We start from the raw sequence: 21,609 nt of genomic DNA, 5'->3' as shown, positions 1-21,609 counted from the left end.
TGAATTAGAAGAAAATTAGATACGAATGAAGCATGTAGCTAACAAAATCAGCCTTTAGTGATCTGTAGGCCACAAAAATGAACTAAACTTGAACAACAAATGTATTACACACACATTAATCTTGAATTAAAAGAGAATTAGACACGAATGAAATATGTATCTAATGAAATCAGCCTTCAGTAATCTGTAGGCCACAAAAAATGAATTAAAGTCGAACAAAAACTGTAGTACACACTCATTAAACAAGTAATCATGATAAACGTAGAAACAGAAATAAACTTTCATGTTGAATCACAACTGAATATAAATAGTGTATCGCCAATGAATTAGGCATGCAATCTAATTCAAACCTTCAAACAATTAAACATTCAACCATTCAAACCTTTAAGTAATCACAAATCTCTACTTAGAAATTATAATTCTTCAACTGATTCAAATCTGCATTCACCTAAATTTTGCAATTTCTTTTGCAAAAACCATCGAATACACATCACTGAATTTCAAAATTGGAGTATTAATATTGTAGAAAATCGTGGTTGAGAAGCTAGGAAGGTTAGTATTGCCCTAATTTTGGAGAAAATCGTGGGTGAGAAGATTAGAGAGAATATTAGTGTAGCAAATTTGAAGAGAAACAGGAAAGAGAAAATCGTAAGTGAGTTTTATAAAAGTAAGAACCATATTTAATTTAATTCATACAATTTGTTATATATAATTAAAATAATTATATTGCTATATGTGGTAAATATTTTTTGAATATCGTACATTTAAGTAATTTACCCAAATAATAAGTGAAAGAGATGTAGATATGTCATATTCAAAATGTGATTAATAAAAATGAACAGTGAGAATAAATAATAATTTAACATTGCCGGCCACTTTCTCTTCCATCCACAGAAGGGAATTCGAAGGGATGTGCACATTAGAGAAGAGAGGCAATATCTTCCTCCTAACTTTAACCGGCACCGATGAGCACCGTTTACATCCCAACCTTATCGACGCCGTCAGAGCCGCTCTCCGGCGCGTCAGATCCGAATCTACTTCCTCTTCCTCCGCTCTGATTACCACAGCCCAAGGCAAATACTTCTCCAATGGTTACGATCTTAAGTGGGCCTTAGCGGATACCACTAAGGCACGCTCACAGCTCATGTCCAGAAAGCTCCGATGTCTCGTTTCCGACCTAATCACCCTACCTATGCCCACAATCGCCGCCGTAACCGGACACGCTTCAGCTGCCGGCTTCGTCTTCGCGCTGTGCCATGACTACATCCTGATGCGCAAGGATCGAGGGTTTTTCTACATGAGCGAGCTGGATATTAGGTTTTCGATACCGATTTGGTTTTCGGCTTTGATAAAGTGCAAAATGGGGTCGCCGGCGGTTTGGCGTGAGGTGGTGATGAAAGCTGCGAAAGTGACGGCTGAGATGGGAGTCCGAATGGGTTTTGTTGATTCGGCTCATAATGGAGTTGAAGAGACTGTGGAGGCAGCAATTAAGTTAGGTGAAGAATTGGTGAGCAGAAATTGGGATGGAAAAGTGTACGCTGATTGTAGGAAAACTCTGTATGTGGAGCTACTAAATTCTCTTGGTTCGGATGAGACTGTGGGAGATTATGGGGATGGGGCCGCAAACAAGAGTCTATCCAAGCTGTGAGTAGTCTATGATGGATTATGTTATTGAATTTTTTAAAATTATTATCCTACTCGTTGAATCCTTAAAAAAAAAAATATTATGATATTTGTGTGCTTTTATTATATTGTATGTTATCACCAAATTTGAATGTGTAATATAAAATATATTAAAATGTCTTATCCTTTTATCTAATTTTGAATAATCTTAGGAGTGTTGTATCATATTATGTCAAACTTAAGGGTGGTAAAATTAATTCAAATTCGTCTAATTAATCCAACTTTTGGGTAAATTTATGGGTAGAATTATGACCTATTTCTTGAGTTGGTCCATAGGATTGAATTCAAAATGATCCATCAATTGATCGGGTTTAAATAGATTAAAATAGCATAATTTGTTGAGTTAAACCCGCCCAAATAAACATAAAAATATTAATATTTGTTTTGTTTTGATTTAACACATAATTAAGAAATAGATACTTTTAAAATTTTAAAATTTTGTGCTATGTCAAATTATAAATATTTTAAAATATTTTTAAATTTTATTGTCTTAAATATATCAAGTGTAAAATTGAAATTTAAGAATTATCAAAAATAGAAAGAGATTATTTTTTGAATAACAAGTTGAAAAAAAGTATGATAAATACATTGAAATAGAAAAGCCTGAAGAAAACAAATTGTTTCTTTGAAATCCAACAAAATACGTATTGAACTTGTAGTAATCAACTTATGCCTGTAAAAAGATAAACGTTTATTTAGTTTATGCGTTTAGAATGTTCATGAAATAAGTAATGAGTTAGTTCCACTTTACCCATTTATCAAATTATCGGATTAAATATGTTGTAGTAAAATACATTAATTTTAGGTCACATGATCAAATCCTAAGTGCTACACCTTTGCAAACCTAAAACGCTCTCTTCTCTCTAGGCGACGACGGGAATGGCGGCTTAAGGCCTTCCATGGCTTTGTCGTCCTCTCCCCCAGCCTATGGCTGAGGGAGAGCCAGTACCAAAACCTACATATGCTGCACAAATCATAACTAAAACGCTCACACAATTTGTGCCAAAAACACAACTGACATCGATCCAATATGTATATGGAGAGCCAATCCTACAATTCACGTTTAAGGAGTTAGACGAGTTTGCTACTGAAGAGGGACTTCACCAAGCCATTGTGATAAAGTTCTCGTATGGTGCGCCAGAAATCCAAGAATTACGAGGCATTCTTACAAAACAATTTGATATCAAAGGTCAATTTTTAATTGGGTTACTTGCTACAAGACATATTTTAATTCGTTGTGACCAATATGAGGATTTTGTATCAGTTTTATCGCATCAATCTGGTTATATTCAGTAAAAGCTGAACTTGATCTGTTGGACAAGCACCCTAAACGAATTAAATTCCAATATTTGAATGAGGAATCTGAACATAGTCCATGATCAAGAAGTGGGTGTAAGAGAAGAAGAAGTTGTGCGTGATATCGAGAAATATAAGGGTGACGCAAGGGAAATTTTGAATGAGTAGAGTGGACTAGAAGAAGTTATTCAAAGAGTTGATGATAAACAGCCCAGTACGTGCACCAAAAACAATGTATTGGCAATAACTGAATCATCAAAATCTGATGATGCAATGCACAATAATTTCAGTCCTATTTTAGTTCAAAATAATCCTCAAGCTCAAGCAGACTTGAATGTTGGTTTGTTGGCGAAAAAAACATCTGATAAAGATGCACAAGGTGTTGTTGAGGTCCAAAATAAACTAGTTAATATCAAAACAACGGTTGGAAATCAAATTGTTCATATAGACAATGTTCAAATAGGTATTGCTACTGTAGAAATTGATCCAAATGACAAGGAGAAATATTCAGGCTCTATAGGTATTGAACACGGATCTGATAAGGCTTTACAGGGTGCCGGGGTGTGCGTCGAAAAATAGGGGCATGTCTTAACTTTGGCAACTGTTGAGACATCACAATCGGTGGTCATTGAGGATAATCAAAAGGTGGCAAAAATTGGTTCTTCGACATCTACAACTGCTATTTTGAATGTACATCATGGTGTATCTAAAAGGTTGGAGAACGCAAATTCAAGAGTTGTGATTGATGTATCTCTAATTGATTCTCGGCAGCAACTAGGTGATGTTAATGCACATGAAGCAGATTAATGTCATAGGCAGCATTTAGTTGTTGGACAGGGTAAGCATGCTATAGAGACTGAACATGAGGCAACACAACGAGTTGAAAAATCCAATGATGAGAACTCTGCTCAACATAGCAGTAAGGATTGAAATGTGGTGGCACCGAAAAAAGTTGTAGCTACTTCAACAAATAGTTTGCTTACTTCTAGTGGGCAAAAATGTGTTACAAGTGAGAGTCGATGGGCGAATATGGTAGAAGAAGAGGATGAGCATGTCACACCTCATAGCAAATTGAGCCCCGGAGCACCAGCCTTTGTGCCTAAGGGTAGTATCATTGCCCATGTTTCATCTCCGTTACATCCTGAGCGACAATTGATTTTAACTGGTTCTAATGTTCAAAAATTTCTGTTAGTGACAAGGAGCTTATTGATGCATTGGGGAGTTCTAATGTTGAAAACCTTACACCTATTAACACTAACAAACAAATACAAGTTGTTGGTAGTAGTACATTCTCCCCAAATCAGTTTGCTAACCTACAAGACGAGGAAACCTTTGAGGAAAGTGACGAAGAGGAATTGTTGGGTCACTGTTTTGCGAATGCAGCTAGGGATGCAGATATTTCTCTTAGGCAACAACGCAATAACAAAAAGAAGCATGGAAGAAAGAATAGTTGGGATGGCAAGGTGACTGGGAGTTTGTTTCAAGGCACCTACCAATGCGAATGGCAAAGCAATATCATATGATAGTGTCAGCAAATTCAACAAGATTCAATAATTCTAAGAAGTGATGAATTATCAAGCGTTGTTGGAGAGATTTGAAGAAGAAGACAAGAGGAAGATACTTCAGGTTACCTTAGATGAGCAATATCTTTTTTAATTCACGCATCTTTAAAAGAAAGTTTGAGGTCAATAACTCAACTTTCTTCTTGGTTGTCATAATTTTGCACTATTTAAGCATCTCATAGGGTGTAGTACAAACTCTGTCATGATAAAAAAAAAAGAATGTATTTACAGTAATTCTATAAATTGAGGTTGTGTTGTTGAAAAAAAAGTGTTGTTAGAAAAAATAAAATAAAATGTAAATCTCCAACTTATTATTATTTCGCGGAAGAAAGGTGTTTATTGTGGTGGAACTTTAAACTCGACATTAGTTTGAAATTTATTTGAGTCATACAATGTTATTTGACTGTTATATTTAAGAGAGATAAATCTAAAATAATATTATTGAATTGGGTAAAATCTTGAATCTCTTCTTTTAAAATATCAAGCTATTAACTTGAAAAATGATATTCTTCATTTATTATAATTAAGGGAAAATTTATTTTCACTGAAGATTAGGCTACAATTTTAATTTTAGCATGCCATGGAGTCGACCTATTCATAGTAGAGCAGCTTAATCATGAATTCTTCTACATCAACATTTAAGTGAATTCACTACAAGTTGTTGTGTTATTAGTTATTACATAGTTCTGATTTCTTTTGCTACAATAAACATTTAAGTAAATTCAAGACAATTTATTGTAAGTCACTTCAAATACAAGAGTTTGTGGGTGTGTTGGAGCAATGAATGCACCATCAGCCATCATGCATGACTAAAGCATGTCCACTCCTTTCCAACTTTGTTCACTAGACCAGGATGGTCCCTTTGAGGATATTTTTGATAAAATCATTAGGAGTTCAACACTTGGACAAAGTAAAAATAGATCTATGTGGTATTGTGGTGGTGGGGAGGGTGGTTACTCTTCATTTCTAATTACTTTCTCTATTTCAAAATAATTATGATCTTAATAAATTAGATATGTCCCAAAATAAATATCATCTTACGAATTCAAGACAAAAAATAATATATTACTAAACTAGCGCCTCTTACAATATAGGTATAGGTTCGAGAAAATGGGGATCCTAAAATGAGAAAAGAATAAGGTAGGGTGTCCTTTGAATAATTTGATAGTTATTTCAGGGGCTATTTTACAATTTTTGACTTTCCTTGACATCAACTCGTGTGCTTGGAAGAATGCAGGCTTATAGCCAATAGAACTAGTATTTCTTCGGCACCCTCTTGCGTACCAAAACTGTCCGTGCCATTTCTAATTTATTGATTTTGACTTTTTGATGGTGATTTAATGTTTCACCTTTTGTGGTTAAAACACAACTTTTTTGAATTGATTTTTCTACCAACTAATTAATTTTTTTCTTCAAAATGTTTTAATCATGATCAAAATTCAAGAGTTCAACGGCAAAAAGTAATTCAAACGGCAATTTTCATTGACTTCTCAGAACTAAGGGAGTCCATAAATTAGTTAAACATGATGAAGAAAAATAACTACTTAAACATGATTTTATGAAATGATTGTTTATAGGGGATATAGTTATAACAAATTGATAGCTTTAAAGATCCATGCTGAGATCTCTTGGAAAGATTCTGTGATTCATCGTTTTAACTAGGGTTAGTTGCTATTAGGCTTTTTAGGGAAGTTCGCCTCTTAATGGACATGTAACCTATGTAATTAGCTTGACTCCAGATATAATTTTTAATAGGCAGGAACTCGTTCTTATTATCTTATACTTTGGTCAGGTTGATAAATTCAGTCAAATAAGCAATTACAATTGAGCTTCTACTTTTCTATTTCTTGGTTACTCGAATTCATGATTTTAAGATCAAAAGATGGAGGACTGAATCATGATAAACCTTAAAATGGAGAATGCTTAACACCTGAAGGACGCGTAACATGAACAATCCTAACGTTAATTAAAGCAATAAAGCAATGACTCCTAAAAGCATAAAATTGAGTGGAAACAATGAGAGTCCCCACCATAATGTCGTTATGACAAGTTTAATGACTATTAACGTTGAACTACAATCCCCAAAACTTTAGTCAACCTCATCCAAGTCCCAACTAGTCAAAGCTGTTTTTACCCTTTCAACATTAGATGGTTCTAGAAACCACAATCATTTATATTATTCCACTTTTATTAAGTTTACGCCAACAAACAAATGCTCTCCGCATCTATTCACCACATAAAAAAAAAGAAGGCAAATAGCCATCACAAAGTGGGCCCAATTACCAATGCTTTCTTCATTAGCTTAGCTGGACACTCACCGACACTACCCACTAATTACAACGCTGCTTTATTGTGATGTGTGTAACAGCTGATAATACCTCAACAAGTGGAACATTATTATATACCAAAAATAAGAAAAAGGATTTTAAATAAAAACAAAGTACAGCAACTGAACAAAACAAAACAAAACAAGAGAAAAAACAATGCCCTTTTACTCAGCTCCAACGGCTCACTCACTATTAAAGGACATTTAAAAATTAAATGAAATTAAATAAAAATCTTCTCTGCAAGCAGTCACAAATAAAAATATGACTCCAAATTAAAAAACAAAAGAAAATAAATTAAACAAACTGAAAATGGCAGTCTAGGACAAATAAACGGACACAATTACCGACACTGACACTGTGAGTAGAGCTTTCACCAACGCCGGAGCGTTAACGTTACCGGCGTTCTTCTTCGCCGTACTGTTCTCCGAATCAGCGGCAGGACCGTCCGCCGGAGCACCAGCCGGAGATGAAGTCGGCGGAGCAGGAGGAGACATCATTGGAGTAGGAGAGCTGGCGTCCGGAGCCGGTCCAGGTGAAGCTACCTCAGGTGCAGGTGCTGGAGAAGTCTCCGGAGCTGGTCCAGGTGCCGGCGAAGGAGATTTTCCGTATAACTCCTCAGGGAGAAGCACACTGTCGACGGTGAAAATGCAGAACGGAGTAGAGTCAATCACGGTGGAAGCGATTCTCGACGAGTCAACACCGGTGTCAAGTGTCACCTGGTCACCTTCTGTTGAAGCTTTCAAATCATACTTACTAGCGCCATTAGTAGCTAGAGTTGAAATCGGATCCTTCTTCGTTTTCAAAGTCCCAATAGGAGTGTAACTCGGAATAGCATGATATTGCAACAATGAAACAACATCAGCGCTACTGAGTTTGTTCAGATCCGGAACTTTTTCGCCCTTGAATGCCTCATCATTCGGGGCGAAAATAGTCAAACCCTTCTCAATAGCAGTTTGATACGTCTTGAGAACTCCAGATTTGATAAGCAATGAAGCAAATGTCTTACACCCTGCTTTCTCCAATGCACCTGTGATGTTAAAATCACCAGATGGCGCCGGAGCTGCCAAAATACCCGGAGCAATAATCGGAGCACTAATCTCCAACACAGAGATATTGTACTGGATTTGCTTCACAGATTTAGTATACGTAGATGCTAACGGTGAATTCGGAATCGCTGAGCCAAAACCAACTTTACCACCTTTAAGATCGGTGATGTTAACGGAACCTACATTTCCGTGAGCATTGCCGGTGGTTTGGTAAAGTGTAGTGGTAAGTGTAGTGCCATCGGAGATCTTGTGGAGTTTGGTGCCGTCAAAGTAATCGAGTAAAACGTGAAGAGAAAGAATGTTTTTGATAACTGAAAGTGGATGTTTGCCGACTACATCAGACATGGCTCCATTGGGCAAAGCTAAGACGGTTATAGTGTCACGGCTGTTAATCTCGTCGGCGAGTTTAGTTTGTGATAGGTAACTGTTGAACACACTGTACTCCGGGAACTGGCTCAAAATTTCTGTGATGTTGTGTGCATGAACGGAAACGGTAACGGAAAAGGAAATGAGAGTGAAGAGGAAGAAGTGTAATGCACCCATGGTGTACGTTGGCAAAGAGAGAAGTGAAATGCGGGAGTGGAGGAAGATAAAGAAGTGTGGTATTAAAAGTGGTGGAGGAGACGGTTCACTATGGTTAAAAGGGGTGGTGGGGTGGGGGGCTTAACTGTGGTCAAGTTAACTAGGGTTGAGAGTGAAGAATATATAGATGGCATGTGCGACAGAAGAGAGTGAGGCAATTCCCTTCGAAAAAAAATAAATTGGGCAACAGCTGGAGATATCTGATATTGTCGGTATTATTACCTTTAAAACTCTTTTATGGTCACCAAAATTACAGAAATGTCTTTAGAGTCTGTTGGAAGTTAGAGCCAGTTTGAATGCGCTTTAAGTTGGTCAAAATTAATTTAAAGTTTTTTTTTAGTTTTTGAACGTATTTGCTTAATGCTAATTTTAAGCCATAAAGTTTTTAAAGTCAGTCAAAAAATGAAAAGTTAGGATTCCTAACTTAAAGTCATTTTTTTTATCATGAAAATTACTTTTATATCCCTTATATTTTAACTAAATTTCCAAACTATCTTTTTTATTCTTTTAACCCTAAAATTCACATCATTTTCCTCATTTAAGCACTTTTATACAAACACTCAACTGCTTATTTATAAAAATAACTTTCAGCACTTTAAATTTGTAAAAACACTTCATACATAAAAGTTACTTTTTTAAGCCCATCCAAACGGGCTCTTAATTATTGGGATAGTAATATTACACTAACCTAATAATTATTCTGATCTTTTTGTTTATCAAAATGTAATTATAAGTGTGCTATTTGGTTGAACAGGTGTAATTACAGAATTATATTAGATTATAAAAATAAAAGTTAATTATCTAAAATTAAAAATTTATATTAAACAAATAAGAGTATTTATATAAAATATTAAATTAAATTTTTAAGAAATATATTGTCTTTTGAAAATATATTAATTAGTAAACATATGTTCGTAACTAATATTATAAAAAAATAATTTATATTTTTCAAATTAATATTATTTTAATTAAATTAATCATAAAAACTAAAAATATAAGATTTATACGAACATCATGAAATGCATGTTTGAAAAAAATATTAAATATTATAAATATAATATCATAGTAAAGTTATTAAAATAATTGACAAAAAGATAATCTATCAAATCTAATTAAAAAATGAATGGCTTGTAATATGAAATATCAAGTCAATACTACTAAAATAAATGAAACTAAAAATATAACATAATTTTTAAATTTAAAATAAAAATTTAACATAATAATTTTATGTCAAATTTCAACATAACGTACATTAATATGATTTAAAAGAAAAAAACATAAGTTTATAACTTTATTCAAAAATGAATTTAACTTTAATTTAAAAATTAGAATACTAATAAAATCATGCTAATGAAAAAATTGAACATAGAATAAATAAATAAGATAATATGAAAAATTGCATGGAATCACATGAAGTAAAAGTTGAGAATGAGAAGGAAATGGAAAATAAATATTATAAAATAAAAAATATTAGAATAATAAAATAAAAATAATTTAAAATAATAGAAATAAAAAAAATTAAAACGAAAAAAATAAAAATTAAAATAAAAGAAAGAAATTCAAAAGTAATCAACTTGTAATTACACAATGTAATTACTTGCAATTCACAATCTCCCCTGTGAATTGGAGATTGTAATTATAATTTACACCATGCCAATTACACCCAATTACATGTTGACTAAGTAGTTACCTAGCCAACCAAACAGGTAAGACAGTGTAATTACACCCAATTACACTAAATCTAATTACCAAGGTGGCTTTCCAAATAGACCCTTAGTTTTTTGGTTGTTTGGTTTGGCGTTTTCAGAAGTACATCAAAATATAGTAATTCAGGTTAATTATTAGTAAGTTTTAAGTATTATGCAGTTGGTAAAGTCTTTAAGCTGGAGTCCGATCTAATTTTTTTTGTTCGGGGGGGGAGGGGGGCGTAGGGGGTGAATGGGTGCGAGAGGTTGGATGTAGCATGCATGAGGAAGAGACCCAAGTCTTAGTAGCCCTACCTGACTTTCCTCGCATCAAAGCTTTCCGATTCTCTTCCTTTATAAAGAAAGAATAGGTAGAGATAGATCGAAAAATATTAGGGAGGGTGATTAAATATGATTGATGTTGTTTTAGATTATCGAGGACATGGCTTTAAATAGAAGAGTGTGGGGATCGCGTATTAGGATAGAAGGTTAGTAAATGGTGGAGTGTTGTTTTGCTTGTTAGTTTTGTCGTTGTACTAGCCGTATTCTTGTAGTTCTACTTTTCGATATCTATCCTCATATGTTTTCTAGGTTCGCTTACTGTGCTATTTTAATATTGTTCATATTCTTTCTTGTAGGTTTTATGTTGTCTCGATTATTAGTTGTTATTTCTCGTTACTATTTTCTTCTTGTTTATATCTGAAATTGTTGTACTTGAACCAATGATCTTTCAAAAACCTCTCTAGTCTTTATCTTGATGAGGTAGTGATAAATTTTACATATATTTTACCTTCCATAAACCTCATTTATAAAATTTCATTGAATATATAATTATTATTGTCGTAGGATGAGGATGGAGGTGAGAGTGGGGGAGAGTGTGATTAGAAATATCACATTTAACCAAAATAAATTTTTACTAGCCTTGATGATTTGGATGAACATATACTCATTTTATGAGTTAAAAGTTATAGGATGAATGAATTTGACCGATGAATCATTGTTTAATGCAAATGCAAATTGACACAATATCAATCTCAATATCTTTATTTTTACTATTTTTATTTTTTGAACAGATAAAATTTTACCGATCAATATTCTGCACCCTATAATATAATTGATTTTGAATCATGATCTATTTATTAACTTGTTTAATTTTAAGTACCTCTAACTCATTGTTTAATGCAAATGCAAATTGACACAATATCAATCTCAATATTCTTATTTTTATTTTTTGAACAGATAAAAATTTATCGATCAACACTCTGCACCCTATAATATAATTGATTTTGAATCATAATCTATTTATTGACTTATTTAATTTTAAGTACCTCTAACTTATTCATCTCACACATAAAGTGTCATGTAATGATTGAGCAATAGCCGTTTTATCCTATTTGACAGTAGCAAAAAGTCACTATATATTTTTCTATCAAATACCTTAAAAGCAACAGTTTCAAATAAATATCTACTTCATCAAATACAGATATGAATTTGTAACTTATGAAAATATAATGGATAATTATTGAAGTAGACAAGATTCACCGTATATGTAAATATCTTTTGTGTTTTAATTAATGAGCAAGGATTACATCATAGTGTTAAGAGCTAACTACATGATATCTCTAATCTTTTTTAAATTATAATTTTTTTTTAATTTGGTAAAATTCGGATACATCCCCAAAAGGTCTTGATACATTATCTAAAGTGATGTATCCGATTGATATATCGCGTAATGTGATGTATCACACCAATACATCGTGTATGTTAATATATCCAATCGATACATCGCGTAAAGTGATGTATTCGATCGATATATCGCTTAAAGTGATGTATCCGATGACTTGATAAATCACGTAAAGTGATGTATCCGACAGATACATCGCGTAAAGTGATATATCTGAAAATAGAAAAAAGTAGGAATTTTTATAATTTTTTCAAATAATAATTTTTTTTAATAGAATATGATAAAACAAAATCGTGTATTTAGATATTTTTTCCAATACTCACGGCCACAGCAACTATTTTCTCTATGAGCTAGTAACTGTCTTCTCTAACTAATTGTTGCTATCAAAATCAGCTTATAAAATTATAATCTGTCAAAATTGTTAAGCTTTGAATATATTAATAATCCAATTAACTTACTCCAATTAAATTTATTTAAAAATTAAGTTGATAAGTAATTTAATTTGATGTATAGGAAACCTTATTTAAATATTTTTAGAAGTCCTTTTTTAAATTTGATACATTATATATAGTCATAATAAAAGAAAATAATTTTATTAGATATTCAAACAAATTATAGGAAAACAAATAATGAATTTAAAATTTAGTAAGGATTAAGCAAGTTGAATTATGATCTAATTTTTAACTCATTTCAACCCAAAATGTTTTCTAGCAGTAAATAAATTATTTATTTATTTATTAACTCAACTCAATTCATTTTGACATGTCCAATTTCAATTCAAACCACTCATTTAGCACCTTAACTAATTTCTAGAAAATATATTCTTGACTTTTTGCTGATCAGTTGTACACAAGGGGAGAATTTTTTTTCTTTCATTTGTCAATTTGTTTTGTTACTGTAATTGAAAAATGGACTATCACTATTTTCCGAGAAAATTTTGAAAAATGAGCAGTACTTTTAGGAAAAATAACACTTATACCTTAAAAAGGAAAAGTATTTATGTTTAAATGTTTCATTACTTTATACCCCTTTTTAATTTTAAAATGACATAGATTTATTTTAAAAATTTGCGCGTTGACGTTAGTAAGCCCACCCTATATGATACCAATAGGGAATTAATATACCGATGGAGTATCACAAAGACTGAAATAAGTCATATATGATATCGATATGGTATTTATATACCGGTGGAGTATCACAAAGAATATATTTTCTACTAATTTAGAGTTTAATAAATAAGATTGAGACTTTAATAATTTTATCTTAATTGTTTCATTTTTATTTCTTAAAAAAATGTCCAATCCTATATGATACCGATAGTATATCAATATACCGATGGAGTATTACAAGAATTAAGCTTTGTCCTATATGACACCGGTATGGTATCAATATACCAATGGAGTATCACAGAGGATTAATTTGTAGCAGTGATACTAACGTCATGGTGATGTCATGCGTGAAATAAGAAAGGAGAAAGTGGAGTAAAAAGACAAATAATTTGGGTCATGAGTCCATTAAGGGTAAATAGCTCGGATTGAATCTAATTTAGGTAAATAGTTTCACAAGTGGGTCTATTTTATGCAGCTTTTCTGTAAATTTACGTAAAAAATGGCCTAATAAATGAATGGTGGATAATTATCGATTTAAATCATTAGATCATTTTAATAAAATATGTACAAAGTTTATAATAATTTATTTGTATGTGTATATATATGTATATTATATATACACAACATATATAATGATAATATATATTTTGAATTATATTGATAAACTAATTGGCTGAAATATATATAGGATTATTTGCACATTTTCTCCCTATTTTGTGTTGGTCCTTAGTTTTTGCCTCTCAAAGCAAATAGTTCTTCTGCAGGAAAGAGATTTATATTTTTGCAGTAGAATATTCCACAAGTTATGTCCAATGCCACTATTTTTTTTCCTTGCTAGGTATAAGGCCAATTTCTAAGGGTACAAATTTTAAATCAATCCATTTTTAAAGAGAAAAAATTAAAGATCAAGTCATTTAAAAAAAAAGTATACAATTAAATGGAATGAATATAACTTTTTTGCACAGATTACCTCTATTTTGGGGTGTTCTTTAATTTTTGCCCCATAAATTGATGATCTTTAATTTATCTCCGTTTCTTATTTAATGAAAATTTGTGGGCCAAATATTTTGCCTTGTCTAGTATGAGTTGTGTAGTATCACATTCACAAGAACTTAAAACATTCAGAGTGAACTTATACCTCTATCGATATAAGTTCAACAAATATTATGTTATTACTCGTAAATACAACTTGTGCCTTGCAAATTTCATCATATGAATTTGTTTGCCTTGAGATTCTTCCCTATGTTAGAAAAAAATTCTGTCACTTTTTATTACATAAAATATTAAAAAGTAAAAAGTAAAAATTGCTCCGAGTGTATATATATATATATATATATATATATATATAAGAAAAATTACGCAAATTGACCAACATTACTAGTATATTATTTAATATAGCCATAGTTTCACATAATTATGAATCACACCTACAATTTAATGAAATTTGTTATTGTAAAATTTGGGGGCTCATATACAAATCTCCAAGGCAAATTTATATTTGTAAATTTCAAGACTTATATACAAATCTCTAAAGATTTGTATTTGTATACAAAATGAATTTAGAGCCTCATGTACAAATCTCTAAATCAAAATTGTATTTGCATATACAACTCTTTGAAAGCCATTTTGTATAATGTAGGGAGAGATACAAATGAAAAAACCCAATTTATATAATGTAGTGAGATATAAAAATAAAAATTAATATAACAACTAAAATTATAGCTATAAAACGTAATCAGGTAAACTGTACTAAGGATCTAATAATGATTAGCCCGCGCCATTATGACACAAAAAGGCCCATAATTTTGGCGATAGCCCAAATGGGGCTTACTGGACCCTCCAAAATATGCTTCATCATTTTTCATTTGAACTACCAGTTGTACACTGGGCCTAAATATTTTCAAAAACTTGGTAAACTTACGTGGAATGATCAAGGGAAACTCGCTTAAATATATCATATTTAGAAAATATTTATCATTTATAGCTATATAATTTTAATACATGTGTAATTCAATTCTAATATATAATACAGATTTTTACCAAAACAAGTCTAATACATTTTAATACACTTATAATACATTTATATTGCATGCAAATTACTTTATACACATTGTAATGTATCCATATTACATACATAATTTGTTTTTAATACATAATGCAATTTTTTTTATCAAATAAGTATAATATATTTTAATACATTTATAATACATATATATTACATATATAATTCACTTTTAATATATAATACAATTGTTATAGATGGTAAATATTTTCTAAATATGATATATCTAGGTAATAAATAAAAAATATGTTTAGAAGCAGTAAATAATTTATAAAATGAACTCAAAAAGGTAATTATCCCAAAGATGAATTTTCGAGTTTGTAATGAATTTTTAGCCATCATTTAAAAAGTAAAAGGAAAATAAATATCCTTTTATGTGTTAAATTTTTTTTTAAAAAATACTTTAATGTGTAATTGAGATAAAAAATGTCCTACTTAAAACACATAAAAACCTATAAAGGGTCGAACCTTATAAATTATTCCTTGATTTCAAAATTTTGGCGGATATTTGAACCCTATAAATCATTCTTCAGTTTTAAAAGATTTAAAACTTATGAATATCCTTTCTTAATTTTAAAATCCTGAAAAATTATTTGAACCTCATGAATCATTCCTTGGTTTTAAACTTATAAGGTTTGAACGTCATGAATATTTTCTAGGTTTTGAAATCCAACAATTTTTTGAACCCTTAGAATCTCTTCTTTCTTTCGAAACTCCAACAAATTCTTGAATCACATGAATTGTCAATTCTTCAAATTCCAATAGCATTTGTTGGAGTTGTTTCTTATTTTAGTTGGAGGTATTTTTGTTCAAAAATTTTCCATGTCAAAAGAGTGACTAAATATTGGAAATTAATAAATTGGTGGCTAATAATTGATAGCAAATGTCAAAAGTGTCTATTTACCTAATTCCTTCACATAAACTTGTATATGCACATATTTTTATCATAGATAAATGATAAAAGCAATTACTATCATATATTTACGTAGAACAACAAATATACGGTATGTAGTTGAGAAAAGTTAGGATGGATGTAAAAAAAATTCTACCAGGTTAAAGAAATGATGATTCTTTAAATTTTCCTTTTATTAGTACTGGGTCTGAAGTTTTAGATACGAATTATCCATTTCAAGGTACTTTTGGCTTTAAATATTTTGACTCAAATACAAACTCGAAATTTCTATATATGAATTCACACGCTCTTTGAAGTGTTGGAAAGTCATTTCAAAGAAGAAAATTTCACAAAATAAACAGAGAATATAATGGGAGTAATAATTGCGTGAAAATTTTAGAGCCAGAACTAAATATAAAGATTTGATTGTATTTGAAGAGTAGATCTATCGAAAACGACGAACGTTTGTTGGGAAGATCACACTTATCACGCACAAAAAAAATAGAGAATATAATGGGAGTAATAATTGCGTGAAAATTTTAGAGCCAGAGCTAAATATAAAGATTTGATTGTATTTGAAGAGTAGATCTATCGAAAACGACGAACGTTTGTTGGAAAGATCACACTTATCATGCACAAAAAAAAATAGAGAATATAATGGGAGTAATAATTGCGTGAAAATTTTAGAGCCAGAGCTAAATATAAAGATTTGATTGTATTTGAAGAGTAGATCTATCGAAAACGACGAACGTTTGTTGGGAAGATCACACTTATCACGCACCAAAAAAATAGAGAATATAATGAGAGTAATAATTGCGTGAAAATTTTAGAGCCAGAGCTAAATATAAAGATTTGATTATATTTGAAGAGTAGATCTATCGAAAACGACGAACGTTTGGTGGAAAGATCACACTTATAATGCACAAAAAAAAATAGAGAATATAATGGGAGTAATAATTGCGTGAAAATTTTAGAGTCAGAGCTAAATATAAAGATTTGATTGTATTTGAAGAGTAGATCTATCGAAAACGACGAACGTTTGTTGGGAAGATCACACTTATCACGCACAAAAAAAAACAAAGAATATAATGCGAGTAATAATTGCGTGAAAATTTTAGAGCCAGAGCTAAATATAAAGATTTGATTGTATTTGAAGAGTTGATCTATCGAAAACGACGAACATTTGTTGGGAAGATCACACTTATCACGCACAAAAAAAACCAGAGAATATAATGGGAGTAATAATTGCGTGAAAATTTTAGAGCCAAAGCTAAATATAAAGATTTGATTGTATTTGAAGAGTAGATCTATCGAAAACGACGAACGTTTGTTGGGAAGATCACACTTATCACGCACAAAAAAAACAAAGAATATAATGCGAGTAATAATTGCGTGAAAATTTTAGAGCCAGAGCTAAATATAAAGATTTGATTGTATTTGAAGAGTAGATCTATCGAAAACGACGAACGTTTGTTGGAAAGATCACACTTATCATGCACAAAAAAAAATAGAGAATATAATGGGAGTAATAATTGCGTGAAAATTTTTAGAGCCAGAGCTAAATATAAAGATTTGATTGTATTTGAAGAGTAGATCTATCGAAAACGACGAACGTTTGTTGGGAAGATCACACTTATCACGCACCAAAAAAATAGAGAATATAATGAGAGTAATAATTGCGTGAAAATTTTAGAGCCAGAGCTAAATATAAAGATTTGATTGTATTTGAAGAGTAGATCTATCGAAAACGATGAACGTTTGTTGGGAAGATCACACTTATCACGCACAAAAAAAAACAGAGAATATAATGCGAGTAATAATTGCGTAAAATTTTTAGAGCCAGAGCTAAATATAAAGATTTGATTGTATTTGAAGAGTTGATCTATCGAAAACGACGAACATTTGTTGGGAAGATCACACTTATCACGCACAAAAAAAATAGAGAATATAATGGGAGTAATAATTGCGTGAAAATTTTAGAGCCAGAGCTAAATATAAAGATTTGATTGTATTTGAAGAGTAGATCTATCAAAAACGACGAACGTTTGTTGGGAAGATCACACTTATCACACACAAAAAAAATAGAGAATATAATGAAAGTAATAATTGCGTGAAAATTTTAGAGCCAGAGCTAAATATAAAGATTTGATTGTATTTGAAGAATAGATCTATCGAAAATGACAAATGTTTGTTGGGAAGATCACACTTATCACGCACAAAAAAACCAGAGAATATAATGGGAGTAATAATTGCGTGAAAATTTTAGAGCCAGAGCTAAATATAAAGATTTGATTGTATTTGAAGAGTTGATCTATCGAAAACGACGAACATTTGTTGGGAAGATCACACTTATCACGCACAAAAAAAACAAGAGAATATAATGGGAGTAATAATTGCGTGAAAATTTTAGAGCCAAAGCTAAATATAAAGATTTGATTGTATTTGAAGAGTAGATCTATCGAAAACGACGAACGTTTGTTGGGAAGATCACACTTATCACGCACAAAAAAAACAAAGAATATAATGCGAGTAATAATTGCGTGAAAATTTTAGAGCCAGAGCTAAATATAAAGATTTGATTGTATTTGAAGAGTAGATCTATCGAAAACGACGAACGTTTGTTGGAAAGATCACACTTATCATGCACAAAAAAAAATAGAGAATATAATGGGAGTAATAATTGCGTGAAAATTTTTAGAGCCAGAGCTAAATATAAAGATTTGATTGTATTTGAAGACTAGATCTATCGAAAACGACGAACGTTTGTTGGGAAGATCACACTTATGACGCACAAAAAAATAGAGAATATAATGGGAGTAATAATTGCGTGAAAATTTTAGAGCCAGAGCTAAATATAAAGATTTGATTGTATTTGAAGAGTAGATCTATCGAAAACGACGAACGTTTGTTGGAAAGATCACACTTATCATGCACAAAAAAAAATAGAGAATATAATGGGAGTAATAATTGCGTGAAAATTTTAGAGCCAGAGCTAAATATAAAGATTTGATTGTATTTGAAGAGTAGATCTATCGAAAACGACGAACGTTTGTTGGGAAGATCACACTTATCACGCACAAAAAAAAAACAGAGAATATAATGCGAGTAATAATTGCGTGAAAATTTTAGAGCCAGAGCTAAATATAAAGATTTGATTGTATTTGAAGAGTAGATCTATCGAAAACGACGAACGTTTGTTGGGAAGATCACACTTATCACGCACAAAAAAAAAACAAAGAATATAATGCGAGTAATAATTGCGTAAAATTTTTAGAGCCAGAGCTAAATATAAAGATTTGATTGTATTTGAAGAGTTGATCTATCGAAAACGACGAACATTTGTTGGGAAGATCACACTTATCACGCACAAAAAAAATAGAGAATATAATGGGAGTAATAATTGCGTGAAAATTTTAGAGCCAGAGCTAAATATAAAGATTTGATTGTATTTGAAGAGTAGATCTATCGAAAACGACGAACATTTATTGGGGAGATCACATTTATCACACACAAAGTGAATATTAATAATGGCGTGAAAGTTTCAACGACAGAGCTAAATATAAATATTTGGTTGTTTTCGAGGAGTATTTGTCGAAAGCAACAAGATATTCCACATAATATATTCTATCAAACAACACATAAAATTAAGCTTGAATCATTCGAGTAAGAGATATTCGATTCCAAATCCGGACTCGAAATGTCAGATATATAAGATTCCAATAGATTCAAAATTTATGTATGTGAATCTACACGCTTTTTAAGTGCCAGAGAAATATTTTAAAGAAGAGAAATTCACCAAAAGAGAAAAAAAAATGAAGAGTTATAATAGCGTGAAAGTCTGAGTGACAAAACTAAATACAAATCTTTGTTGTTTTTGAAGAATAGATTCATCAAAAACGATAAAAATATATCCTGAATATCACACTTATCACACAAAAAGGTGAATAGTGCAGACCATGTTCCAAAGATGAGCGTAGCTTCGTAAATTTGACAAGAAAATCAATTAGAAATTTTCGATGTTGTAAGCTTGTAAAAGTGGGATAAATTTTGAAGATTGGTTATGAAACTTAAAACTTAATACTAGTGTCTTTTAACATTGTTAAGACGCCAATTAAAGTTGTGCTAGTTATGTGCACATTAATTTTCTTATTTTGTCAATTAAATTTTGCGTTAGTTTTGCTAATATATTTTTCTTAATCAGTTCAACAAAATATTATCTTATTTTATACAATAATTTTATATTACAATTATTTGATATAATCCCTATCACCACTCGATCATATCAACTTACAAAATACTTCTTCTTTTCTTTCTTTTCAATTTAAAGTATAAAACTCAATTTTCATTATAAAAAGTCTATTTTTTTGGTTATTTTTGGTCTTGTTTCTTACGGTATAAAATTCGTTTAAGTTATACATAGTGGTGTGAATGTATGATTTTCATCGAGGGGTTCAAAATATTAAATAAGCATGCTAATAGCATCCAAAAATAAATCGGGATATATATAAATATTGCGGATCAAATATAACTAACTAGATAAAATTCAACTTTATTTCAACATGCACTAACAATAAAATAAAGATAGTTAAAAAATCATATTACAATTTCTATTTCTTAGCCTTGTTGAGTATGTATGGAAACAACGAAACAAAGAGGAAGAAGGATGAGAGTGAGGCTAGGAAAAAATATCAGCAGCAAAAGCAAGAATCAATGAGAGTGAAAGAGAAAAGACCAAGAGAGAGCAAAAGGAAAAATAAAAGATTTGTGTAGATAGGATTTTTCTATTTTCTAACTTTGTAATTAGGAATTTAAAATATATAAATTTCAATTAGATTTTAAAGAACACGAGGACGAAGGATGTTAAGCTTGAATCATTCAAATCGAATATACTCAATTCCAAATTCAGATTTAAAATGTAAGATATATTCGATTTTAAATTTCAACTCGAAATTTCTATAGGTGAATCCACATGTTCTTTCAAGCGTTGGAGAGACATTTCAAAGAAGAAAAATTCACAAAAAGAGAAAGTAAATAACGAAGAGTAATAATAGCGTGAAAGCTTTAGTGACAAGACTATATATAAATATTTGTTATTTTCAAAAACAATGTACCGTGAATAACACACTAAGCACACATAAGGTGAATAGTGCAAATCATGCTCCCAAAGATGAGCACAGCTTCACGAATTTGACAAGGAAAAGAATTAGGGATTTTCGATGTTGTAAATTTGTAAAATTGGGATGAGTTTTGAAGATTTTGGATTATGAATCTTAACCCCGGTGTTTCTTAATATTGTTAAGACGTCAATAAATGTTGTGCTAGTTACGTGCACATTAGCTTTCTTATGTTGTCAATTAAATTTTGATTAAAAAAATTCTTAATTCTTAACATAATATTTTTTTTTTAAATATAACTTTTTTATTATGTTAATGTAAGAAGAATTGCAATATATAGTATTTTTTTGTATAATTTTAATTTAAAATATTTAATTATTCTAATTTTGAAGTTTAGTTAAATGAATTTTTTAATAAGCAATAAATATCATATAAATTGGATAAAGGAAGTAACTTTTTTGTTAATCTAATTTTGAATTACTCCTTTTTTTAAAACAAATTAATATATATAATTTGAATAAAGGAAATATTTTTTTGTTTTTTTCTCTCCTACTGTGCTCATCAGTT

At 30.8% G+C, this 21,609-nt stretch overlaps 2 protein-coding genes across 2 annotated transcripts; one reads left to right on the top strand and one right to left on the bottom strand.

Moving 5' to 3' along the window:
- Positions 1-819: 819 nt before the first annotated feature.
- On the top strand, positions 820-1,806 carry LOC129884761 (enoyl-CoA delta isomerase 1, peroxisomal-like). The gene has a single exon (XM_055959043.1). The coding sequence runs from the start codon at positions 911-913 to the stop codon at positions 1,646-1,648; it is 738 nt and encodes a 245-aa protein (XP_055815018.1). The 5' UTR covers positions 820-910; the 3' UTR covers positions 1,649-1,806.
- Positions 1,807-6,872: 5,066 nt separating this feature from the next.
- On the bottom strand, positions 6,873-8,657 carry LOC129886661 (fasciclin-like arabinogalactan protein 10). Its single transcript, XM_055961442.1, has one exon. It carries the CDS (start codon positions 8,455-8,457, stop codon positions 7,186-7,188), a length of 1,272 nt encoding a protein of 423 aa, XP_055817417.1. The 5' UTR covers positions 8,458-8,657; the 3' UTR covers positions 6,873-7,185.
- Positions 8,658-21,609: the final 12,952 nt, after the last annotated feature.

Source organism: Solanum dulcamara, chromosome 4 (assembly GCF_947179165.1).
Source record: "Solanum dulcamara chromosome 4, daSolDulc1.2, whole genome shotgun sequence".
Lineage (NCBI taxonomy): Eukaryota > Viridiplantae > Streptophyta > Magnoliopsida > Solanales > Solanaceae > Solanum > Solanum dulcamara.
The sequence above is the reverse complement of the archived record's forward strand: the minus strand, read 5'-3'. Positions and strand labels throughout refer to the sequence as shown.

Coding starts and splice junctions, on each gene's coding strand:
- LOC129884761 (XM_055959043.1), top strand. CDS start 911: ATGTGCACATTAGAGAAGAGAGGCAATATCTTCCTCCTAACTTTAACC.
- LOC129886661 (XM_055961442.1), bottom strand. CDS start 8,457: ATGGGTGCATTACACTTCTTCCTCTTCACTCTCATTTCCTTTTCCGTT.